At 37.6% G+C, this 27,030-nt stretch overlaps 1 protein-coding gene across 3 annotated transcripts; it reads left to right on the top strand.

Moving 5' to 3' along the window:
* Nucleotides 1–2,288: 2,288 nt before the first annotated feature.
* Nucleotides 2,289–21,654, top strand: LOC104594481 (Nucleic acid-binding, OB-fold-like protein). Of its 3 annotated transcripts, none has more exons than XM_088897015.1 (12): nt 2,289–2,466; nt 6,730–6,834; nt 7,050–7,220; nt 7,694–7,759; nt 10,674–10,739; nt 11,053–11,169; nt 11,633–11,784; nt 12,030–12,120; nt 12,240–12,308; nt 19,528–19,619; nt 20,586–20,649; nt 21,013–21,286. In XM_088897015.1, the coding sequence occupies exons 1-12, from the start codon at nt 2,356–2,358 to the stop codon at nt 21,220–21,222; spliced, it is 1,314 nt and encodes a 437-aa protein (XP_088753141.1). In that variant the 5' UTR covers nt 2,289–2,355; the 3' UTR covers nt 21,223–21,286. The 3 variants fall into 3 exon arrangements, with proteins under 3 accessions (XP_088753141.1, XP_088753142.1, XP_010253071.1); XM_088897016.1 differs by having other exon boundaries at nt 2,291–2,466; nt 20,586–20,675; nt 21,013–21,034; XM_010254769.3 differs by having other exon boundaries at nt 2,293–2,466; nt 21,267–21,654.
* Nucleotides 21,655–27,030: the final 5,376 nt, after the last annotated feature.

Here is a 27,030-nt window from a genome sequence, read left to right as displayed (position 1 = left end):
TTGATGAATAATAATATTTTTGTTAAAATTTTATGCATAATAAGTTGGTTAAAATATGACAGATACTGTATTCATATTATTGGCCATGTGTTCAACCCTCCCTTCTCCCAACTCTTGCCTCTACCCCACCAATCATATTTAAAACTGAAATTTCCAACTTGTTGAGCTATTTGGTTCTGAATAAATAGCTGCAAATGGATTGGATTTAATCAGATTTGAATTCAAAACCGGTATTTGGTTTGCTTAAGTCGATCGGATTTGGGGATTTAAATTTGATTTAATCCCGTGTAGTGCTACAGATACACTGAACTGTACATTGCCACAGGACATTAGAACTGTATATTCGAAACATCTTCAATATACCGTTGCAAGTAGGGAAAATATTACCGATGTATCATGTGGGTAGGAGATCGAAACATGTTTTAAGAACATGAAAACATTGGGTCAGGTCATGGATCTATGATGCCTAACAGCATACTGAGTTAGTTGAGTGACGGGATGGACTCCCCACAAAGCAGGCCCCACATGCACCCCACAGCCCATCCCCTCTGCATTGGGAACATCTCCCCACAGACAAGACCATCCGAACTCGTTAGTCCATGGGCACTCTGTTACGGGAACGAAACGTGGAATAAACCTTTGACAAGCTGAGATCAGGAACGAAACGATAAGTGCAATGGAACTTTTCACATGTCATCCGCGACGAAGAGGTAAGGTAAAAGTCTAAATGACGATCATTGTGCAAGTCAGGGTTGGCTGATTTGAAGAATTTTAACTGCGTTTGAAATAAACTACACTTTTTACTCTATTTTACTCATAATTTAATTTGAATTGCAGTTATTTTTCATGAACTCGGATTCAATCCTCATAAATGGGTGCTTATCGCTTTACTCCACTTGCAACCGTGTATTGAGAGTAGCTCTATATTCATATTTTTATTCATGGAGATATAGTCCTAAATGCACAGCTGCAAGTGACTGTGAATATCGTTTTGTGATGATTGAATCCGATCTCATTTTTGTAGTTAAAAATTTGGGTCTCTTGTCTAAATACCTGCAATTGGCAGTTTATTGGGCTTGAATACATTTTCTGTTTGGTCTTTCATTTACAAAACCTAAGGCCCCATTTGGTTCGCAGGAATAGAGGTTTGGAATTGGAATTTAAATGGGTCATCCCCATTCCAATTGTTTGGTTGGGCATAATCGGAATCTCATTCCCATTCCTATTGGAATGACATTCTCCCATTTGAGGGAATGGCCATTCCTTGCCCCTCCCTTGGGAATGAAATCACATTATTGTCGATTCGAATTCCTATTCCCATTCCAACAAACTATGGGAATGGACCATTCCCTTTTTTATTCCGATTTCAACTGTGAACCAAATGGACCCTAAATCTACTAAATACCCTAAAACATTGAGTAGACGATGGACAATGCCATTGGGCCATCGGAAGATCCTCTCAATGTTTTAAGGCTATGATGACTAAAAATTGGAACCAGTGTTTTCAAAACCGGATTGGAAAATCTGGGAACCGGTCACATGACCGGTTATGTTTTACCCCAAAATCGCCTCTTGGCCAAAAACTATTGATTTGGTCAGCGAACCATTAACCCAGGCAGTTGAACCACTGAACTGTCCACCTGTACAATAATTTTTGGCCGTTTTTAAAATTTTTATTTTTATATCAGAGCGAGCTGTCCGTTCAGACCAGACAATCGGGACCGTTCAACCCGGGAACTGGTTCCCTGTCCCAAAAAACCTTGATTGGAATGATGTACTGGTTAAATGGGTGGTTAGTTAGTCCATTCAACTCGTAAAAACTGTCATTTAATCAGGACAAAGGCCATATAGCTCACAGATTTCACGTTTCCACAATCTGGTTCGATCCGAGTCTTACAATACTGGATCCTCTCCTCAGTCCTCACTGGCCTATAGATATCCTCATATCCTCTCAAGTCCCACCCACCCAAGTTGGAAACAAGAAAACCAATTTGTTTTTAAATATAACAGTCAGAAAATCGGCTAAAATTAAAACTAAAACTAAAAGAAAGGAACAAAGAAGTCAAGAAAATGGGGTTAAAAGACGTTCTCTTCTATGTTTTTTTTCTTCATTTCCTTACATTTTTTGGCGCCCATATTTTTTGAATGGGCTTTAATCACTATTATTGGGCTTCCACTGGGCTTTATTCACTATTGTTGGGCTTGTACAGGTACATTGAAAGCCTGAAACGAGCATTCCCTATTGCTATCAATGCTATTCTCTCCGTCTCCCCTACATCTTGGTATTGGCCCGGCCTAGTTATATCGTGACAAAATTAAATCTTTACTACCAGGGTTGAAGACCAGGAAGACTGTATGCGAGGAGGAAAAGAAATGGAGTCCAACGGTTCTGCCGACGATAGCATCATTTACAGGAGAAAGCAAGCAATGGTTCACTCCCTTTGCAAACGCCTCTCATTAGACCCTGTAAGCCCCATCTACTGTTCAATTCTTATTGCGATTTTTTCTTTTCGTTCCAGTCCTTATTTCAGCGGGTCTTCCCTTTTCGCTTTGTTCAGGGTTTAAGGTGTATTGTCTGTCATTGGCACTTAATTTTCTGAGACGATATTTATTCATATTTGATGGTTGTGTGGATGTTTGAGAAGAATTGTTCTGTAGTTCTTATATGTTTGTTCTATTGTCTCTAATATGTTACAGAGGTTAACATTAAGGGAGAAATGCTTATGAGCGCTTTTTCGACTGATTAAATTAAAACAACCGGCCTCTTACAGTGTTTATGAGCTAGGCAACTAAAATCGTAGTTAATTGTTGATATTGTCGACAATATCAACCTGCTTATCCTACATGTATGAGATATCAACCTGCTTATCCTACTCTTGCATGCATCTATCGCGCATGCAAATGAACACATATACCTATAAATATACATGTCTATGTACATGTATACATTATCAGTAGTGGCACTTGATGAATTTAATTGCCATAAGCGGACTTGCTGATAGAATTGATAGAAGCCTGAGTCTTAGCTGTATCCCATGAAGAAGTTAAGAGTCTGAAATTAGAGAAACAGTGCGATGTATTTGCATCACTAATTGTATAGACTTCTTTATGTTCAATATCCTTGAGAAGTGAACTATATATTTCAATTATCCATATGGGAAATGCCAATGACTAGGTTCCCTGCTGGTTCAGTTGTGAGGATGCCCCTTAAGTGTTAAGACCTTTAAATTTACTTGATCTTTCTCAAATTGAGTTTCTGCAATGGTCAGTCTATGTTCTTCATCCAAAAAGGGGCGTAGACGTCTATTTCTGTTGTAGTTTTATGCAAAATGTTGACATATCAATCCTAGAGGCAATGCATTTTTTTTTATCACATTCTGGAAACTTTTCCAGTATAGGCCTCCACTGGACAATATGATCTTCCTGTTAAGTAGTTCCACATATTCCTGCAAATCTATTGGAGTTAAGCCTCATGACTACATTTGAAGGGGAGGTTCATGTATATCTTGTTGCTGGCATGGTTCTAAACTTGATGTATCATAGTATGTTTTATTAGCTGAAAACTATGCTGGCCAACTGGAATTAAAGAACTGAATATGAAATCGTCAAATAACATAAAAAGAAATCTAGGCCTTTAATATTGATAAAAAAAATCAGGACTTTAACCTATGATTGATAAGTGAAATCAGGTATTCTGGTTTATCTGATTTATGCATTTGAAAATCAAATATAAGAACAGAGAGAGCTAAGTGGTGGTCTAATCTTTACAGTTTACTTGAGCTAGAGTTATCATCACATCCTTCTTGAGCAAGTCCAAGATCCCCTCCCAGCAATGTTCGAAATGTGAATTGTATGAGAATACCATATCCGTAATATTAAAAGACATTTCTCCAATGGTAGATATCCATTTCACTTGTGATTTTAATATCATTCTTAATAATAGTTATTTGGGTACTTTGTGACTGGTTTGGATCAGAGATACTTTCTCTGCACATTATGGATTTCTCATTTATTTTCTCCGTGGTTCTGAGAAGGCTATATTTTAGCGAAGCAGAAGTTTTGGCATTATCATAGGGTTAAGAATTATGAAGGCTAATTTAGTTGAGGGTGATTGAAGGAACTCCATCAATGGGTTTTGGAAACTAATTTATTGTACTAAGGGTAGAAGATCATCCGGATTAATCTCAAGTTTTTGTTTTTTGTTAATTGTAAGAAAGGTTTGGAAACATCACACTAGCTGCTTAGATCTGAATCAAACATTAGTCCAGGAAAAAGTAGGCAACCTTTCACCCATTTTGGAGCTATTTCTTCAATGAAATTATTGAAGACTGAGTGTGACTATGGACTTTGGTTAGATCCTGCTTTCTTCCATCCTCTGACCTGCAGATTTACCTCATATTGTTTGTATCTATCGTTGATGATGATTTTGCTTGTATTAATCATTTGATTATCATTTATCAAATTTATTTACTGGTAAAATGTATTTTTCATTATGGATCTGCATGTTTCCCATCGGATGGAATACTAGAATGAATCTTGATGTAGCCAGAATCTGCTGATCTCCCTACTGGAGGACAGCTTGGACGGACGGGCTGATGTGGTTGGTCTACCGAACTGCAATAAACAAAGGATTAGAGTACTCAAGGTGCTGAACTCGGGTTGGGCACTCTGATGCTTAAGTTAGTGATGAGAGTGTTGAGAGAGCAAAAAGTGAGTGGGTTGCACAGATTGCGCGTACCTTCTGAAGGAATAATGAAGTCCTTTTATAAGTGTCGGGGTCCGTGTTCTGTGTTCCATGTCCGAGATATTTGGGAACGACTGGCCTTATCGGTCTATTTTCTTCGGGGTGCCTTCCTACCACATTGGCGGTGATCCATATCCGGACTCCCCGAATCGTGCGGGAACTGTGGACATGCGTATTAGGTAGGCATCGTGCTGCCACCTGACTCGGTACTGATAATTGTGCCATTCCAGATAAGGGTGTCTTGCCACACGTGTTGGCGGATCGGTACCTTGGAAGTCTATTTATTACTTGGGTCTGCCCGGGGTGGAGGGGTCATGCCAACCTCCAAGGTCATCGACTTGTCGAGGAGCGACCTGCTAGCCCCTTACAGATCGGGACGTAAGCCAGGCTGGACTCACGACGTGTCTCCTTGCGATTGGTCGGCCAAATTACCCTTCATCAAATCTATTTCCTTAACATCTTTCCCAAGAAATGATTTGGTTGCACTAATTATCTGATTATCATTTATCAAATTTATTTACTGGTAAAATGTATTTTCCATTATGGAACTGTCATTTCTTGGGAAAGATGTTAGGGAAATAGATTTGTTCTGGTATTCCATCTTATGGGAAACATGCAGATTTAGTAATGTGGTAATAAAACATAATAAATGCTTGGGAAAATTTTATCAGTGTCACTGCAATTTTCATGTGTCTTCTTTTGCTGTTTTCCACTTTTTTCAGTGCATTTCAAACGAATTCATATTGGTTTCTCACATTTTCCTGTCCCATAAGGGCCCTTTTTTATATCTCTGTAATTTTTCATTAATGGATTTTGATTACTGGTAAAAAGGAAAAAAATATTTCTCATCTCCTAATCATGTGGTGCTTTAAGGTTGTTTCCTACTTTTTCTCTAAATTTTTCTATACCTAGGGATGTCCATTTTTTGATCAGTAATACCTCGGGATTCTCATGGGTCAGGTTAAATGGTAAACCTTCCTTTGTCCAATGCTATCAGATCAGGTTTGGGACAGCCTTAGTTTAGAGTGGGGTTTTGGTTAAATGCATCTAACCAACATTGGTTCGGGCCAACAGCCTTAGTTTAGAGTGGGGTTTTGGTTATGTCATGTTACCCTTTATTTCAGGGTTTTTGAATGTAACAAGTTGGTCTCTCATTCTCTTCTCTATCGTAATCTTGTTAGAGAAAGACTTGAAACTATGTTTTTCATGAAACTATTGTGAATATGGTATAACTGGTAGGTCTTTGCAATGAACTATACATGATACTGCTATAGCAGGTGGCATAATGATATTGAAGAATTTGTAAATATAATCTTCACTAAGAACAGGGTTACTGTTCATTAGGTCAAGATGGGTGGGTTTGGTAGTGGGTACTTCAGGGTTGCAGTTGGGTTGAGGCAAACCTGTGCTGAACTCAACTCATTGGTAGGGATGCCAAAAGGTTGGGTTTGCCATGGTAAACCTAGGCCAAAGTTGCCCCAACTTTGAGCCTGCCCTTTCCAGGTGAAGGGAAATGAGGATATTGGCTTGACCAATCCTGCAAATAGTTATCGATACTCAGCCAAGACTGTATTTTCAAAATGTTTCAGTGTTACCATGTCAACAGTCCAAGTTCAATGTGGTTCAGTCTTGACCTAAACCCAACCCAAAACCTAGTTAAGACTGACCTGGTTGCAACCAATAGGGTTCAGTCAATGTGGGTTTACAATTGATAAAAAAAATGCGGGTTTACCACTTAACCTGTACCACAAACATCTCTACCCACTGGCATCCATCCATGCCCTTTCTCCTGGCAGCTGTGATCAAGTGAAAGAAATAATAAGAAAGATTAGACTTTGCTATCCATCTGCAAATCCTGGATTTGTTGTTCATATTATAAAGTAATAATTAGAATGATTACTAAGATGTTGTAATTTGCACTTTTTTGGTTGTTATATTTATTGGTTGCCAATTAGCCTACTGAATTTTGAATTTGATCCATGCAGATGAGCTACTCAAATGAAAACATTGAGAGAAGTGACATCAAGGACTTGTTCTTTAGCATTTTGGAGTCTTCTGGAAATTCTGTCTCCTTGAGAAACAATGATGAGGTAAATTAGGTAGATCGATAAATCATTGCTTACATTAAATTGGTGTCTAAATCCAAGAACATTCCTAGTTTTGTTTGTTTTTGAGGGTAATCATATGAATCACTTGTACAATGATAAATGATGCTATTTCTATGTCTACAAGTGAAAACCATATCCAACTTGACAAGGAAATTGATTCTTTTCCCTGGTCCTAACAATTTGATTTTCTTTTGTAGGTGATGAAGTGGGTAGCATTTGCAAGCAATTTTCCTAGTGGTTTGGAAGCTTGTCATGGAAGTCTTAAAGCATTAAATGAAGATTTGGTGCAAAGGTCTGTTCTGTTGGGCAATGGATTGAAGCCTTCTGAAGTGGATATTCTTGTATTTTCAGTGATTCACTCTTATGTGGTATGTGATGTTTATCTTTCTTTCGTTTATTCTTTTTAAAATCCATGCTTGCCTATCTTTTAAACCTCTAAAAGTTGATCTTATTAGGGGTGCAATGGTAAAATTTCATTGCTTGGTGCAATGGTTCATATGACTATATCCAGTCCCAAGATTCTAGATAGCCAGGATGGTAATGGCCCTAAGTAGATCTATTTATTTTTCACAGTACTTAGAGGTGGAAAACAATGAGTAACAACAATAGCTTTCTGGTTGGCTAGCTAAACACAATTATTTGTAATGACTTTTCTTGACTAAGAAATTTGATTTCATTTTCTTTAACCTCTAAATTTATTCCTCATGGTCGTTGGGCCACCATAAAGTTTTACTCCTTAGTCCTTACTTTGTCTCCTATGCAATCTTTCATCTTGAATATTTATTTTCATTAACTTTATGTACTAAACCCATTGGGTGTTTGAATGGTGTGTCATTGGTAGAAAGGTCTTTCAATTCCGGACAGACAGATGTTGCCAAATGTGATGAGATGGATGGACTACATTCAGGTAGGTCCAGACGGTGCTGAGTTTCATATTTTGAGTTTAATTTCATTTGTTCTCTGACTATTTAATGCCATCATGTGGCCATTCACATATGATCATTCTCTAATACACTTAAAAGATCATGTCATGTATTTATAGTATTCCCTTTATTCTTTTGGGACTTGTATTGTGGTGATCCTTTGAGTATTGGCTGCCTAGAGTAGTTAATTGGCTTAGGCCATTGGATTATTTATGGTTTATATCAAATCAACATTTTCTGCTTCTGAATGTTATTACCTAATCATTTTTGCCGTCATTGTCCCTATTTTAAGTTTTTATTGTCATTTCCTATGCACTGGTACTATCAATCTTGAAATTAATGCATCATTTTTTCTTTTTCTCTTAGCCCAACCTAGATTTTTTCTGTTTATTTTTTGAGCAGATTAGTTTCACATATACATAACTTGTTTGGATACTCGTGTTCAAATGAAAATGTGATAGAGAGTGATACAAGACACTTCATGCATACTAATTGAAATATGGTTTAACCCTTTTTGTATTATTAATGATGCAGGATATACATTTTCCATACTGGGATACTTGAACTTCTAGGCCAAATAAATGGATCTCTGCTTGACCTGAAATTGAGTACATACTCAAGTTCAGTGTGTTGTTGCCCTTATTTTTCTATGCCAAAACATTCACAATGCATTGATTTTGGTGGGATGCATGATGTGGGGATAGAATGTTGCTCCTTTATTTCTGGATTTTTTTCCGCTTGGTAGTTTATGTAGAACATTTTGAAAAATGTAGTTGTGTTCAGTGATTAAAGGCATGCCTCAGGCGTGTTCGCCTAGGTCCTAGGCGCAGCCCTTTCAAAAGACGCACGCCTGGTGTGCTTGATGTGCCTTGCACCTCAGTCCAGGCATTGAAAATTTGATGCTTTTTTGCTTTTTTTGAACCTAGCGGCCGGGAATGAATGAACAACATTAGCAAATAGGGGGGTTCTACTCTGCGCTGGTAGTCTGGTTTGCTGCTTCGTTCACTCACCTAAGCTCTAAGAACCCCCTATTTGCAAATGTTGTTCATTCATTCATCCTAATAAATATCTTATTAAAAACAATTAAAATTATAAAATCATTTTTTTGTGTGGGAACTAAGAATTTAAGACCCTAACATGCTTGTTTGGGCTAGCGTCGAGGGGCGTGGCACAAAGGCAGCTCGTAGAATTAGGAATGTAATATGTTTTGCATCACATTAGCTACTTGAAGTAATGCAATTGAGGAAAAAAGTGATTGTGGGTTTTACATGCTTGAAAATGTTTTATATGTTTGAATTTATTTTTAATTCTCATTTGAATATGCTTTACATGTTATGTTTATGTATTTTAATTTTAGTTAATAGGTTTTTCAAAACATTTATTTTAAAATATAATTTTATATTTTTTATTAATGTTATGTTTAATATATATATATTATTTTATTTTTGCATTTTTTTTTGAATTTTCTGACATTTTTTATTTTAGCTCTTTTTCTTTTTTTTTTTTTGTATTTTTGCGTCTTGCTTCAAAAAAGCGCGTGCCTCGCCTTGCGCCGTGCTCTTTTAAAACACTGGTTGTGTTCCAAGTTGTAAAGAAAGTTGAATTGAATCAAATTGTGAATCAATAAGATTTTTCTGTCTTTTAGGAATTTGTCAATAAAACTACAAATATATCTTAAAATATTGAATACATAGAAACCTCATTTTATCCCAATATCCCATTATCAAATCATATCAATGATATAAAATTACCACCACAATTTTCCACTTTACATTGTAAACAGTGGATGAATGTGCCATTATTTGATGCAGTGGTAAAATCTCAGGTTGACAAACATGAGAATGCAATGTTTAAGTTTGATTTCACTCATTTCTTGTGAAAAAAAGCCAAAGTTTAGGCAGTGTACCCCTCCCAAGACCCTGAGTAGGAGGCAAGCAATGGATGACATAACCAAGTTCAAGTTTAGAGTTAATTAACTCACACAATGGAAATTAACCAGAAAAGTCCTTAAATAGGTTTTAAATGACCTAAACAAGTTTTTAGTCTAGTTAGGGTTAAAAAATCCTTAAATAAGTTTTGTAAGACTTGGATCAGACTGGATGGTTGGACCGTAAACCTGGGAACTGGAGGCCATTCCGATTTTTCAATACCCTGGTTTTGCAGATTTCTGGAAAACTGGTCAAATTGGTCACAACCTGGTGGAGCCGTTGAAAACCTACTGGGTTTCAATGACCTAGATGGTTTTCACTGCCTACGTGGGTCACCAAATTGCTACAAATTTTAAAATACCAATAGAAAGATTTGAACTTGAAACCTCTTAGCTATGTGTGTTAATATTTGCTGCCATTAATCCATCATGTCTTTTGTGCTCATATATGTCTCTTATATACATTGATTAAATACATATATGCTTTGAATAAAATACAAGTTGTAAGACTTGAATCCTGGTCACTTGTATCAAAAAACGACTTAACCATCTAGCTGCCACCTATGCACGTGAAATATATATATTTTTTGATAAGCTATACATGTGACAAATTACAAAAGTTATTATACATATTATTTATATGCTATTATATATTATTTGTGATTTGCGGTCAAATCATTTGACCTGCGACCCGGCAAGTATTCTGGTTCTGTGTCCAGTCAAGTCTTACAACACCACCTTAAATAGAAACAGTAAAACAAAGGGCAATATATGGAATTAAGTTCAAGTCAATTTGTTTCATACCACATAGACTGGATAAATTATAGAATCACGAGTTGAATTGTATGATTAGAAAAAAATTATCAAAAAAAACTTGTATGATTAGAAAAATAATGGGCCAAAGTTCTTGTGTCTGTTCCTGGAACTTTATTCTAATAATTCTGTTGAATTTTATACTGTTCATTTTGTAGAGCAAGGAAGATCTTGTGGACATGTTTGAACTGGTTCCAGTGGAAAAGGCTGTTTTTGATCCTCCAGTGAGTAGATATAATTGCCTTTTACCTGATAAGATAGAGCTTTTATAAAAAAAAAGCTTATCATTCTTATGCATGTATTGGTGCACCAGATCCAGATGACCCATATGCCACAAAACCTGTGCATTTAATTTGTTTCTTTGTGTTGGTGAGGCTCATGATAATCTGTGAGCTCTTGGAAGTCCTTGTACTTAACCAATTCACCAACACAAGTGGCTAAAACATGAAGTTTCTGCAATAGACTTTTGACAAAGTATCATTCTTCCATAGGCACACTTGAAAACAAATGCTTATAAATCTTTTCTTTGGTTTGCAGTGTCCTAAAAGTATAGCTAGGTTAGAAGCTGAACCAAATATAAAAAAGGTTGAACAAAGTACAAAGAGTGATGATAAGTTGGAAGCCAACGTGAAATCAAAGAAGAATGGTACTGAGGTATTGTGTTTTGTTATGTTGCGCTGAGGTTTCATACCTTGTTCTTTTCAGATAGACAGAATGACATGCATGGTCAATATTGTTAAGATTTTGTGTGTGTGTGTGTGTGTGGTGGAATGAAGGCTTATCTTTGTGTTCAAGTATAAGATGCACCTTATTTGTTACTGGATTTTTAATGGTTGGGATGATTTCCTTTCTATGTTTTTATTAATGGTTAGGTCAGCATGACCAAAACCATTTGAAATGTCCAAACAGCATTAAACATTTTCTAGGGATAATTATCACTTTCTAGTTAATTTTGGAATTTTGTATTAGGAGATATTGTGACTTTTTTAGTGTCATTTAGAGGGAAACTCTAGCATACTAAGGTTGGCTTTAGTTAATTTTTTAGTTTCTTATATGTTTTGCTTTTCATTAATTCTCATGCATTGACAATATATTGTGTTTATTGAGAATTTCACAGAAAAAGGCTGCAGATGATAATAAAGCTACTGAGGGGAAGAGCAAATTACCAGAAAAAGAAGCAGTTGACAAGGACACAGAGGCTTCTGTCAGTTTACTCAATATACAGATTGGCCTTATACGCAAGGCATGGAAGCATCCATCTGCAGACAGGTATACCAAAACAGGTTCCACTTTTCATGTTTTCAGGGCATTTCCAATTTGGTTAATAATTGTTTGCTCGCTACCTAACTATGGTTATTGGGTATTCCAAATAAATTCCAGAACACACAAGGTTTGAGCTTTAAACCTTTTATCATTCAAGTTGTTGAAACCTATAATGTATTTAAGGTGGCTCCATGCACTTTCACTTTCCCTAGTTATGCCTCTTGACTTGTTTCCTTTGATCTATTCTGTAGTTTGCTGGTTGAGGAGATAGACTTGGGAGATAGCAATGTGCGGCAAGTGGTCAGTGGCCTGGCAAAGTTTTGCAGTCTAGATGAATTAATAGTAAGAAGTTACCTGAGTTTAGTAACTTAATTTAGTTATGCTATTTGATATTACAATCAATTAACTTTGGAGTTTCCCTGACAATAACCCTTTGAGGCACTCTTTGTCATGTCATGCAGAACCGACGTGTTGTGCTGATTACCAATGTTAAACCTGGAAAGTTGAGGGATGTGATGTCTGCTGGGCTGGTATACATGTGGTTTTTTTTAATTGTCATCTTATTTTGCTTTTATCTATGTTAGATTTGTATTTCTATTGGCACTGCCAATCTAATTTTGCTCATGCTTGTGCTACTTGATTGGAAAGTCTACCATAAATTAAATTGAGAGATTTGCATCTACGAGACATTAAACTTGTGTTTAATGGTTTTATATGTGTGGCTCCTAAACAGTGATTTAAACTGTGTGGTCATCTAATGTTTATAGGGCATAACTGCAGCCATTGGATCATCTGAGGAGCTATTTTTCTTTCCCTTGATTCTAAATGAAATGTAGTTCAATTTGTTACTTTAAGCTCCTTGAGTTTTATCTTTTGATCACCAGTCATTAAAAGTTTTATTATTCTCTTCATCCAATATTTTCTGATTGCTAAGGTATTTTGAGCTCTTCTCTCTGGTTCATCCAAGGAGTCCTTCAATTGAACAGCCTGGGTTGGTGAACATGTGGGGCTATATATATACATCAAACCCAAGCTTTGCTGTCCTGCAAATGCTTTTTATTGCTTCTATGCAGATTGTTTGATCTTTCTATCAAACTTCCCTTTAGTCTTTTTGTTTTAGTTTTCTCAGGCTTTCTGTTCTGGTATTCACCATTTGAGTTTTAGGATGGTTTGTGCTTGTTTCTTGTGACCTTGGATTGGTCTCATGTCAAGATATAAAACATTTGGTTGGGTCATCTGTGTTTGGGTTGTAACTGGCTCTTTTTTACTCTTGGCCTGGGTAATGCTTGGCCCTACACCTGATGCAGCCATCCAGGGTTGAAGGACTCTGGCCAAATAATTGTAATGAACTTGTAGATAAATGCAACTAGGTTATCCTGGTGCTATGCCTGACAAAGTGTGTCTATGTACATCTTTGTTGTTATAATTAACAAGTTTTGATTAATTCTTGTTGTTTCTTTAAAGGTGGATGCAGTTGATAAGGTACCAAGACTGCAATTGGATACTTGATTGCTTCTTCAATTTTTCTTTCACTTTTTTCCAGATTTGCGTTACCTTAGAAGAGCAGGGCAGACCGAAAAGGACTTGGGGTGGGAGTGATAAGAGATGATTTAAGTGCCCATAATTTAATGGTAGATATAAGGCACGGAACAGAATGGAATGGTGAAACAGGATTCATGTGGCTGATCCCATATAGTTGGGACAAGGGTTCAATGTTGATGATGAATCACTAACTGTATTCTTCAATGTTTAAACTAATTGAAAAACCTAGTAGAGATAGCTGCTACTGGTGCTAGGGAACTAGCTTTAACTTTTAAAGATAAGGGATTCATTAAGCTGAGTCAAATAATTCCTTCATTGTTCCCCTCTGTCCTGTGTGAAAAATACCCATAAAAAGTCTTCAACTGGAGACCTTTTCCTGTCAAATCAACTCTAAAATTATAATTATGGATCAAGTGACGAGCATATATGCAGTGGAGTATGACAATGTAGGAATAAGTACATAGAGATTGGAGATAATGAACTAGTGATGAAAGATGGTATACAGCTAGCTGAATATAAGAAATTAGAAGAAAGTTAAAGATGAAAGAGGGAAGAATAGTTCTTGGTGTGGAGAAAAAATAATAACCAATAGAGAAAGAAGCAAAAGGAGAATTATTAGAAAAGAAAGAGAGATGCTTGGAGCAAGCTCCCACAAGCAAGATTCATTAAACTGAACCTTTTTTTGCATCAAATGAACCCTAAAATTCCAATTATAATGACTATATTTACAAAGTCAGCATAAGGCTCAAGTCTCTCTTTACATACTTTAATTCCAAGTTAAAATCTCTCTCAAATCTCCCATAGAGCTATTGGGATGTGCAGTTTCAAGTTGGCCCTTGAATTATCTAGGTCTACCCCTACCCCTGGGAGACAACCCCAAGAAAAGAAGTTTCTGGAATTTGGTGGTGGAAAGAGTTGAGATGAGACTTCCCTCTTGTAATAAAGGATTATCTTTCTCTTGGTGGGAGGATCACATTAATTAGGGCTACCTTAGCCAATTTACCCATCTACTTCTTGTCTGTGTTCAAGATTTTAACAGAGGTGTCCAATAGATTGGAAAAGTTGATGAGAGACTTTCTGTGGGAGCTAGGTGAGGAGAAGAGGGACCATAGAGTGGGGTGGGAGATGGTGATTAGGAATAATAAGTTAGGAGGGTTGGGGCTCGGGAACATTAGGAAGAGGAATGTGGCTTTATTAGGGAAATGGTTATGGAGGTTCCCTTTTGAAAAGGAGAAGTTGTGGGCTAGAATTCATGGGCTGGACTGCTGGAGGACAATGGATGGGATCTTGGAATCTTGGCAAGGACTACATGTGCCTCACCTTGGAAAGCAATCCATGACTTGTTACCAGTTTTCTCCCTCTAATCAGGTATGATTTAAACTCGGGCAACCTCATAAAATTTTGGGAACAAACTTGGGTGGGGAATTCTCCTTTGAAGGATCAATTTTCATCCCTGTATGCTCTCTTTGACTTGAAAAATGAGCTCATTTTTTCCTTTATTGTCCCTTCATCTTCAAACACTAGGTTTGGTTGGAATTTGGGTCTAAGAAGGGCTGTTAGAGATATAGATCTAAACAACACCTTGTCTCTCCTGGCTATTCTTGAAAATGTTTTCTTGGACCCCACAAAGGAAGACACCAGAATTTGGACTCCCACCCCCTCCTGGCTATTCTTGAAAATGTTCTCTTGTGCCTCTTCCTTTAAAGTCTTAACTCAGCCTTCCAGCACTGTAGGTTTATCCTTCACTGTTAAAGAGATTTGGTGTGAGCCAATTCCTCCTAGGGTTGGGAGTTTTTGCTGGGAAACTTTACTGGAAAGAATCAACACTAATGATCTGCTTCAAAGAAAGAGACCCAAGATGTGTTTGTCCCTCGTTGGTGTATTCTTTGTAAAGCTGATGGGGAAACTGGTTATCAGTTGTTGGAAAGAAAGTAATTCAAGATTTTTCTCCGGGAAACAGAGAAACTTTGAAAGTTTGATCGACTTGATTCACTTCAGGGTGGTACATTGGTTGAAGTCCTCAGATTTATTCACAGACTTTACAGTGGATGATTTGCTGAGGAGGTGGAAAGAGATTGCTAGTTCTGCCCATGTGAAAATGGGTCTTTGTCTGTCTTGGACCCCTCCTCCCACTGGTTTTATAAAGTTGAACTTTGATGGCAGCAGTAGAGGCAACCCTAGGCATTCGGGCATTGGGGGTGTGTTTAGGGATGAGAATGGAATTGTTTCAGCCATGTTCTCGGGTCCAATTGGGGCAGGTGACTCTCATGGCTGAGATTTTTGCGGCTTTGGAAGGTGTTCAAAGGGCCAAGGAAATGAATATTAGGAGGCTTGTAATTGAAGCGGACTTGGAGGTGGTAGTAGGGTGGTTGAGAGAAGACAAGGCTGGGCTATGGAACTACACCAATGAAAGGAAAAAATTCAGGTGGTTGGCTAAGGACATGGAAATAAAGTACAGCTGGGTGAAGAGACCTGCTAACTCGTTTGCAGATGGGTTAGCCAAGCAAGGGGTGACTAGGGAATCTTTATTTTGGGCTCAGTTGTAATTTTGTTTTTTTTTTTTCACTTTGAGGGCATGCCTCTGTTGGGGGAGTTAAGAAGGTTTATTTCCCTTCCTTTTTAATTAATTATTCTGTTTGATTAATGAAATCTTTGTTATTGTTAAAAAAAATTTACAATTTAATCTCCCATCTCCTAAACTCTCTTCTGGAGGTTTACATCTCTCCTTCCCCTGACCAATGCTTTTGGAAAATCCACTCTGCTGGTAAGTTCTTGACTAAGTCATTTTTCAGGGCTCCCATTTTAGAGGACTAAGTTGTTAGTTTTCCTTGCAAGAAGATATGGTTCCCTCCCACTCCTAGGGTGGCCTTTATTAGGGGGGCAACAATGGATCATCTGCTGGTGCATTACCCCAAGACCAGAAGAATTTGGAATTACTTCCTCAACTTGGCTGGTTTTAGTTGGGTTGCTTTCGAACATACTGTTGAACTCCTTTGGGCTTTGGCAATGGCAAGGAAGAGGACTTGGTAGAACTGGGGGGGGGGGATTTATTGGTGCTCTCTCATTCAAGCGGTGATGTGGAGTGTTTAGGAGAAGAACAATCAAATCTTCAACAACAGGGCCAGATCTCATGAAGAGTTTGATCAGCTACATAATGTAATTCTTAGGTCCTAAGCTCTACTGAATTCAGGATCATCTCCTTAAATGATCTGCAAAGCAACTTAGTTGAGATCCTCTTCTTCTCACCACAGATTTTAATCCCCCTTTGTTTCCTTTCAATGGAGTTGGAGAGGGGAATGAGGTTAAACTTTGATGGATGCTTCTTGGGCAATCCAAGCAAGGCTGGTATTGGAGGAGTGATCCGGGGAAGCAATGGCATTGTCTGCTGGGTTTCAGTGAACCAATTGGGGAAGTTGGTTCAGCCAAGGCTGATGTGCTTGTGCTTTGCCACGAACCTGGGTATCTCTGTTTTAACAATAGAAGGTGATTCCACAAATACTATAAATTGGTTGGGAGTGAAGGATAGTGGTCCTTGGAGGCTCCGTCATTTCTTGAATGAAGCTAGAGATATTGGGACTTCAGTGGAGATTGTGACCTACACTGGGTCACCAGAGAGCTATACTCTATGGCTGAAGTGTTAGCTAAATCCAGTGCGCTTTTGGATGTAATGCATTGTGATAGTTCTCTACCTAGCTAATTCCTGCAGGCCTTATAGATGTTTATCTTCTCATGTACCTCTCTTCTGCTTCTTTATTCTAATATAATCAGTTGCTTTCAAATAAAGAAAAATAAATAAAATTCTGTACAAAATGGCAGCATCCTAGAGATTGAGATGGGCATTTTCATAGTCCATATACATCAAATGTTCCCTCCACACCTCAAAACAGATTTTCCTTTACCTCTCATTTTGCCAAGGCATCTGCTAGCCCATTAGCTGCTCTATAAACCCAAGTTGACGAGATAGTTCTGCCTCTTTTGAGGTCCTTTATCCCTTTTATTATATTTCTATAATGCCAGCAGGTCTTGTCCACATTCTGAATCTATCCCACCCACAATCATGAAGTTTGTATAGGTCAGATCTTTTGTCAGCTTTGTAGTAATGCTAATAATTCTGCTCTATTTGAATTCCTGTGGCCTACTGGAGCAGAAAATAATGTTGTAATGTCTTCAATATAGTCCCTAAAGACACCCTATCCCCAATAAGCCTGAGTTTACCTCTGCTGGAGCCATCAAAGTTTAATTTGATTGAGTTTGCTGCAGTCATAGTAGTAGAGGAGATTGCCACCCTCGGATGATGTCATTAGTGGAAACTCATTGAACATTCCCACTGTTTTCACCTATGCACCACTTTTATTGTGATATTTTCTATGATAGTGCTTCTACCTTGGGTGTTCTCTCTAAACAGTCTCCCTTTTTTTTTTTTTTTTGATCAGTTTTCTTTCTTCCATTTTTGGATAAGCTGTGTGGGTCACACAATTGCTTCTCTAGTACACCTTCATAATATCTTTCCTCTCCTTCTAGGTGGTCGAAGAAATTTGGTTTAAAGAGTTTTGCCAAGTTTGATGGAGGAGTCTACCTACAACAAAATAGAGCAAAAAACCCATCCCAAATGCCAGCAGCAAAAAGTAACTGATAAAAAAAGCCAGTAACACAAGTACCAAGTACAGGAGATTAGCAGATGCTAGGTACTTTCTCCACTTGCATTGCAAAGGGAACAGATGTGGGGAGAAAGGCACTGACCAGGCCTCTTCCTTCATGGTTTTAAAAAACAACCCAGAAATAGAACCATTCTGTCCACTGGTTTCTGGGTTGACGGTTTGACCGTCTGGTTCGGATGACCTGTTCTGACAAAAATTAAAAAAATAAAAAATACTTAAAAATAAAAAATGGCCAAAACCGTTGAACGGGTCGACTGTTTGACCACTCAGGTCAACGGGCCATTGACTGAATCAACGTTTTTTGGCCAGGGACTGGGTTTGGGGTAAAACGGAACTGGCTGCCTGGATGGTTCCCGGGCCGAATGGTCTGACCGTCCGGGTCAACGGCGGTTCGAAAACCATGCTTTGAAGGTTCACACAAGCATTAATATCAAGTGGTACAGTTCTCAAGAGAAGGCCCTAACTTCAGGAGGTATTGTCTAGAAGTGATTTCCTAATTGCATTAGGACCACGGTAAACCCATATGAAACTTAGAGGGTAATTTAAAAATGGACGTGGACTCTTGAAATAACTGGAAGGAAACGTGATGGGTTTTAACCACTTTTTTTTTTAAGTTCTAAAAACTCGCTAATACAACTCTTTAAACTGTTTTGACTCTTTAACATGATTAAACCTATTCATAAGACATTAACCAAATAGAGAATTACTTTTAAAATATGGGATTCTATTAGCTTTCTCCCCAAAATTCCTTGCTGGTAGTTCTCCTTTCGGGAATGATCCAAACCTCTATTTTAGTGTGCTTTTGCTTTGATGTATATGTAGTTGTCTTCATTGTTTTAATTATTATTGCTAAGTTTTCTCCTTTGAGCTTTCCATAAGAGATCATATTTATCGAGCTAAGATGGTGGCGCCACATCAAGTTGTCATGTAATCCATAGCTGAATTTGAGTTATGTGGTTTTCAATTTTTTGTGCATGTATCTATATTTTGCTTATGTTGTTTGCAAAATTACTTTTGCTTATGATTGTTTTGACATTAACTTGTCTATCCCATGCTTTAGGGAATTAAGTAGCTTCTAACATAATTTTTTTCTTCATTTTTCACCCTTTTTTCCTTTTCTTTTGGGTCAATGACACTGATCAAAGTAGGGATGTTAATAAAATGTTCTGTATAAATTTGAGTCATAAAATATTTTCATGGCTGGTGCAACTATAAATTTGAGTCATAAAATATTTTCATGGCTGGTGCAACTATAAATTTGAGTCATAAAGTATTTTCACCTTTTCTCATTTAAAAATAGTATGTTTCATTGCACTTGTAAAGTTTTGAATCATTATTGCTTTTTTCCCCCTTTCCTTTTGTTTGTTTTTTTTTCTTGTCAAACCTAAAAATATGAATGTGATGTTTTATTTGTGTGTGCGCTCGTGTGGCTTTGTATGAATAATTATTGCTTTTTTCCCCTTTCCTTTTGTTTGTTTTTTTCTTGTCAAACCTAAAGATGAATTTGATGTTTTATTTGTGTGTGTTTGTGTGGTTTTGTATGCCTCAGGTACTATGTGCTTCTAATCAAGATCATACAGTTGTGGAACCTTTGATTCCTCCAGAAGGGGCCAAAATTGGGGAACGTGTTCTATTTTCAGGGTAAGCATTGAAAATAAAAAATGTATAACCATAAACAAATGAGAAAAAAATTCTAATTGTATTAATTAGGAAAGCTCCCTAGGCAATCCATCTATCTCGAAAATGAAAAATGTATAACCATACTTCACCTTGTATTTACTATTTAGACCTTAGCTGAGTTTTTATGGTCCAACCTTCCAATGTTTTTTTATTTGTAATAAAAAATGAGGCTTATTTAGGCTGTATTGCAGGGAGTTTTAAGCTGAAATTTTCCCTCATGAATATAAGGCATCAAGAGGAACATGTGAACTCTTTTGGAAGATTCTTGGTTAGATTTCATTGAATGACCTGACTAGAAGCACCATCCCCATAAACATACAGGGGTACCAAGTTTGTTATTGAGTTGTTTAGTGCAGTAAACAACCAAGTAATCTTCAACACAGGACCATAGTTGGGGTCCACTTGCTTCTCTATCTAATTGAGCAGGTTTCAGACCAAAAGCCCCTACTGTGTATCCTATGTCTTTTTCTATGAAGAAAAGCTCTTATAAACTGTGGGACTGTCGTGGAATTCAAAACTGAACATTCAACCACTCCAGTTAGCCCCGTATTTGACGGGCACTCTTATAAACTGTGGGTATGGGACTGTTATGTTACTGACATATATTATAAAGATTAAAGTTAAAATTTTGAATCTTTCAACCTCAACTCTATTCATAGGTTTATTGCACCTAAAATACTCTGCAGTATGGTAAGTCCTTCATAGATCTATTGCACCTAAAATTTGAGGCTCAATGGCACTTCAGAGGACTATTTCCAGACTTCAGAAGGTGCTCTGTTTAGCATTAATGCTTTACTGTTTTGCTACTGTTTAAGGATAGTTTTGCTCACTTAGATTTATCTTTTGATTACAACTGCAAAACTCATTTTGCCCTTAACAGGGACTACTATAATTATTTGACCTTCATCTGTGAATGTTTCCATTTAGGCACGATGGTAAGCCAGAGGATGTTATAAATCCCAAGAAGAAGCAGTTGGAGAAGATCACACCGGTATATACTTCTTTCCTGTTGAAAGTGTAAATTTTCTCCTTTGTCTAGCAACTTTCATGTGCACAACATTTCAATTCTTGTTCCTGCTGGTGCATTTAATTTTATTGTTTATAGAAGTTCTGGTTCTTGAATCATGCGTCTTCCTGCTGGCACTGAAGGGCTTATTCAACTAGTACCTGGCTATCATAGCTATTTGGCCCGTTTCTTTCTCTACCCTGTCCACAGGAGCCTTCAAATCACAATTCTCGGAGTCTTTTCCATCCAACTGACAAGCTCTCTCTCTCTCTCTCTCTCTCATATTATGTATTTCTACCATAGGTCTTAGACTGAATAGTGGATAGTTGGGATTTTTTGTGGTGCCAGGGTGTAGACTTTTCCAGACCTTATCCCAGATATTTTAAGAAGTTCAGGTTTGAGATGGCCCTTGTTCTTGGTCTCTTATTTTTCCTTCCAATCGTGTCAATAAACTTCATTGCTGGAAATGGTCTTGCTTATTTGCTTAAAGGGATACCTTTGCCAAATGTGTGCTATACATTCAAGTCTCCATCTATTCTCTTTATGTACATGATTTAAATGCCCTGCTCTGTTTATGTGGTGATAGTTTTTGGTTGATGCAGCATCTTTACACCGATGACAAAGGAGTGGCCACATTCAAGGGAATACCCTTCATGACATCTGCTGGGCCATGCACATCTTCCATCCGTAATGCAAGTATTAAATGAGCCTGTTAAAGCATTGGAGTATGCTCTCGTAGTTACTAGTTATCAAGACTGCCTTGTCCCAGTAATCGTTACATTTTGTTCTGTTCATCGTTTCATATCGCCTACGGCCTATCCAAGAATCTATTGGCTATATGCCTCAATTTTTCCTTGGGTAATTAATACGTTGGAAACCTGTATTCTGAGTCCGAGTTGTAATTCATCTTTACTCGATGCATGAACATGTTGCAGTTTTGGAGTTATTGACATGATGGCCAATCAAAATTATAAAGAACAGTATGCGCCATTGGCTGGGGGTCTGAAAACTAACGAGAAGTGTTGACAAAGGGGGCTATGTGCTGCCACGTATCAGTGTCACGTAGGCATTTTGAGTTAAACGGTTAATTCTGTTTGGTTGGAGAGGTTGAGTCAAGGAGTCATAAAAAACTTAGCAAAGAAATCCATTCTAGGCGGTGTTTCAAGAAACGGCAATTTGTTGATTCCTGCTTTAGGAAGCAAGGTCTCAAAATCCATTCTCAAATGCTTTAGGAAGCAAATTCTCAATTTGTTTCTGCTAATAGAGGAGGCTTAAGTTCAATTCTAATTTAGCATCTGTTCACTTTTTGTTTTGGCTAACTGCATTTCTTGTTCACTTAATCAAGTAATTATTGATTCACGTTTAAATAAAGTAAATCACATTCTTGGTAGTAATTTGATAAATCTTCACATCAATAAGACAAATGTGATTTTAGAAATTTTAAACCATCATGTCAGTTTTAACAATTTAGGGAAGGGGTATGTAACATGATGGTAGTTTTCTTTGAAGGTCAAAATATAGTGGAGGTTTGAGTAATTTTCATTTTTTTGAGGGTTAAATCCGTAAACCTCCCCTCTGGTATCTATTTTCCAAAATGACCAACTTACTGGTTCCTGGGTTATGTCCGATGCTACCCTTTCATCAGTTGTTTGTGGCATTTCGTTTGCATGAAGGTGTAACAATGCATCGAATTTGGATAAGGTCTGATTGGATTCCATAAATATCCGAATTTGACCAATTATATAATTTATATATACAAAACATAAAATATTTAAATATTTTAGGTAATTCATATATATAACATTTAAATTATATAAAATAATTCCTATATTCATATATTTTATATAATAAAATATTTGTATTATATATACAAATTAATTATCTAAAATAATTAATTAACCAAATTTGAATCTAATTAAATATTAACTTGAATTTAAATATTGTTTGTTTCGATTGAAATTTGAGCTGCTTATACAAGAGACAAGAGCTATTCATGGGCTAGGCTGAGTTCAGGCCAGCCTTTGCCTCTTTATGAATGAAGAATGTTCAGGTCCAAGCCCAAATCCAACCTGACTATCGAGCCTAGAGCTGGCCTTTATACAAAGCTAAAAGTCTAGTCTAAATATGGGAAATTGGGAATAAACAAATTTTATCATGTATTACTAATATATATTTTTATTATATATTACTGAATTTCAGTATCTATCTATCTATATATATTAATATTAAAGTGGGATGGGCTTTAGTTAAGACGACGTGGCCTCTTCTTCCCGCAAGAAATGGTATCCACACGTAATTTTCATCGAATCGTGCGAATAGGGAACAAATGAGGGTCCCATTTCTCCCGAATTGCTTATTCATGTGTTATTTTTTTGTCTTTTTTCGTTTGCTATCTCACTCACGTTTCACCACACTCCACCGTCCACCGATGACATTTTTCTATTCTTAATTTGCAGTAGCTAGCAGTAGAGTTGGTAGTTTTTTGATGGATTTCACAGCATACCCATGGCATCCACCAAGAGATATATGGTTGTTAGTATCGAGTATGTAGGGGTAATTTTGTCTTTATGCTTGTGTTTATGTGCTGATGTATAAGTTTATGTTAGATTTAATGTCACTAACTTAAGTAGGGGCATATGTGACTTTTTCACATTATTTTAGTAATATAAAATACATATGACCAAATGGGAGAGTGAACTTTTTCTCTCATTCCAACCAGAATCTTCTCTTCTTGTTTCTCCTCTGCTTTTCTCCTTTTTTCTCTTTCTCTCCTTCTCTCTTTTCTCTCTCTTCCTTGGCTGTTATCAGTCTAACAGGCAGACTGAACACTAACAATGGCCAATCACAAGGCCAGGTGATCTACAACCTATATGGCTACTGGAAAATTTCTGCCACATCTATGGCCAAGAAGCTCAGAGAAGTCTACAAGCAATGAGTTCTCTCACAGTTCCCACACATATCTGCAAGGATCACTGGGTGGGACGGTCTTTTCCAGTTCCGGTATGCATCCGGGTGAATGTTTTGCAGGAGTCTTCAACCATGGGGCTCTAGAACCCGATGGTTCAATCATCAGCACCTCACGGTGCTGTAGCAAACAACATAGAGTTCCAACGAAAATGAAGCTGGTAGCAGCTTGCAGGAGATTCCACGTAATCTAGGCCTTGGGCAACTCTCATAATCCATCGACGGTCAGTTCTCCGGTGAGCTTGAATTTTATCAACAGGAGAGTAGGCAATATATGGAACTTGGGAGCTCAAAGGGCTTTACGGTTAATTCTACTACTCATCAGATGCTTCTCCTGTTGGCGCTTTAATGACCTTGAAAATAAGTTTTGATATTTGCTCAGACTTCTACTACTCATCAGGAGAGTAGGCAATGTATGTCCTAATGCCTTTCCCAGTGGGCTTTAATGACCTTGAAAATAAGTTTTGATATTTGCTCAGACTTCTTTAAAATACACTTTCTTTCAGTTGGCGCTTATTACTGGGTAAGTTGGTATAAATTAGGAAAAAAAAAAGAAACACTTTAAAACTTCTGTTAGCATGATCTCTATTCGATGAAATGTCAGATATTTTGTCCAGTATCACTCCCGTGCTCAGCACGGGTTACTCTGCTATATATTTAAGCGGGATGGGTGTTTAATGTAGTCAACGTGGCCTTTCATTTGTGTTATGAATGGTATCGGCAGTGATTTTTGTTTCATCATGCAAAGGATAATTAATAAGGTTCTTGCGTTCATATGCTTAAATTTTGTGGTAATCATAAAAACCTCCTTGAAGTTTTTGATAATCATAAAAATTTTTCTTTTAATTTGACTTTAATTAAAACCTCTCCTAGACTTAAAAAATTTGATAAAAATCTCCCTTCCCTCACTGATTCAGACGAAAAACGTTAAACCGGTGCATCGTTTTTTTCAAATTCTCATTTTACCCTTTTATAAGTTAGTTTACAAGTACTTTTATTAAATACCCCCATGAGCAAAAAAACTCCCTTCGACCTCATTATACTTTTCTAATCTCTAAACTCCACCTTTTGAAGATGAGAAACACAAATCTTTCGATCTTTCATCCAAACCCTATCGGTTCAAAAAAAAGAGTAATCCTGAAAAGTCTGTCATTTTCTTATTCTTTCTTCGTTGTTTTCTTCCTCCTCTTTCAATATTCCTTGAAACTCCAAAGCGGTTGTCGAGTCTTTCAATGTTTCTCCTCTTTCGCCGCTGAAGCTTACTCTAGTTAGGTAAAGAAGCAACATTTAATGCGTGGGACAATGGGAAATGCAGTAGCTCGTGCATTAAGGATTATACACGTGGCAAATCTGACTCAGTCTCAACCAAACCAGTCAAGGAAGCTATGCTGAACCCTCACCATCTACAGTCAAGGAGCTCGTGCTTAATGGGAATGAGGGTTCATCATCTACAGTTATGCTTGGTCCATCACCAGTCAAGGAAGCTCATGGGAATGTTTCTTAGTCCGTCACCAGCTGCAAGGGCATACCAGGGAGGAAGAGAATTTTCTTCGAACTTCCCCTCAAATCCTTGGACGACTTCTGAAATTTCTACCGTTTTGGCGGGGTACATTTCTCTTTATCTCTCTTACTGTGAGCTCCCTTGTAGGCCATGATTACAGAGACCAATCTCTCCAATGGTTTTGTTCACAGAACAGAGAACTCTCTGACCAAACTGAAACATCACGTCTCCGTGCAAAACCTTGAGACCCCAAATGGGAAAATTGATTTTTTTTTTTTTTTGAGAAGGGTCCCAATTTTCTGCGAGGTTCGGAGATTGGTCATAATGGGTTTCCGTTAAAACCGCCAAGAAATGGCAATTCAGGTGCTCAGGAGCTGACTCTGAGCTACCTGTGCGATAATTCTAAAATGGATTTTCAAGACAGAGAGATTTCTGGGAAGAATTTGTTGAGTTATTTGGAGAAAGGGAGATATAAGGGAAAGGAAGTGGCTCCGGAGAACTAGAATGAAGAGGATAGATGGGTAGAGAGAGATTTTCTACAGTTGAACGATGCTAGGGGAGCAGGGTCGAGGCGAGAGTTCGAGGAAGAGGAAATCGACAAAGACAAGAGGGAAAAGAAACCAAAGATTGAGACCCTTAAACTCTCTCTAGCTTTGCCGGATGTCTCACTATCCCTCAACACTTTGAACCCAGCTCCAAAAGCTGACCCTCCTGTTCTTCTGAAGTCAGTGAGGAGCACTCATTCATTGGCGCCGTCATGCTCCGATGACTATACGGCAGCATCACGTTCGTACTCCTACTCCCTCCCCTTCTCTCACAACCCCAGCTACTCACTCACCCGAAACTCGACCGAGAATTATGAGTACTTGATGGGAAGCCACCAAAGAGAGACTGATTAGTTTTGGAATTGTGGGGAGGGGACTAATGGCTTAGTTCACAGTCAGTTCAGGCCAGTCGGCAACAGAGTTGGTCTGTCGAACCATGGTGGTGGTTTCAGCCACCCCTTGATGCAGAGTGGCTGCCCGATCAATAAGGACTCTTGAAACAGTCTTTACAGAATTACAAGCTCCGATAACAATTCGTTCTTCCCGTCTGAACTACCTGTGAGGCCAAGAAAGGATTCTACGAGAAATTGTTTGAGTCTATTCCTATAATGGCTCAAATACTTCACGAGCTACGTTCCTCGTCTTCAAACGGTGGAGTTCAGGGATTTGAAAAGTATAATAAGGTCAAAGGGAGTTTTTTGGATCAATTTTCAAATGGGGGTATTTTAGTAAAAGTATATATAAATTATGGACGTTTTTGTCAAATTCTTTATAAGTCTAGGGAAAGTTTTTGTTAAAGTCAAACTAAAGGGAAAATTTTTATGATTATCAGAAACTTAGGGGAGGTTTTTATATTATACCCTAAATTTTGTGTCTTTCATTTACTGCCTCAAATATGTATGAAGGCATGGGGTTGTTTTTCGTCTTACACCACACCTCACCGTTTACCATCATCGTGGACGTGGAGTTGCCTTATTTCTCCACATCGGCGTCATCTTCTCTCTTTCTTGTTTACAAGTCTCAAGGTTGATCACTTCTTCCATCTACTTTTTTATTCTGATGAATCGGATTCCTGTATTTGAAATCGTTCTTCACAACGTTTGATGGCGATTCAAGTTTTTAAAGCCACATAATACCGTACGTAACAAATAATTAAAGGTGTTGTTGAATCAATCACAACTCTAAATTGACTTCTCTATCACTTTAAGCGTACCTTCTCTATTTTCAATAACTTCCAACTTTTATTCAAAGAGTTTTTCGATCACCCTGAAACAGGAGTGTCTTACTCCCAGTCCTATAAAAATCACCAACCATCGGTGATCAAATGGGTCGGTTTTTCTATGAATAATGGTCGTT

The sequence above is a fragment of the Nelumbo nucifera genome, chromosome 2, assembly GCF_055504915.1.
Source record: "Nelumbo nucifera cultivar China Antique chromosome 2, China Antique-T2T, whole genome shotgun sequence".
Classification (NCBI taxonomy): Eukaryota; Viridiplantae; Streptophyta; class Magnoliopsida; order Proteales; family Nelumbonaceae; genus Nelumbo; species Nelumbo nucifera.
The sequence above is the reverse complement of the archived record's forward strand: the minus strand, read 5'-3'. Positions and strand labels throughout refer to the sequence as shown.

What these genes read in the sequence shown, in the direction of transcription:
- LOC104594481 (XM_088897015.1), top strand. Translation starts at nt 2,356, where the DNA reads ATGCGAGGAGGAAAAGAAATGGAGTCCAACGGTTCTGCCGACGATAGC. An exon ending in CAGTGATTCACTCTTATGTG is followed by an intron (nt 7,221 to 7,693) that starts GTATGTGATGTT and finishes TGTCATTGGTAG; the next exon opens with AAAGGTCTTTCAATTCCGGA. An exon ending in AAGCATCCATCTGCAGACAG is followed by an intron (nt 11,785 to 12,029) that starts GTATACCAAAAC and finishes TCTATTCTGTAG; the next exon opens with TTTGCTGGTTGAGGAGATAG.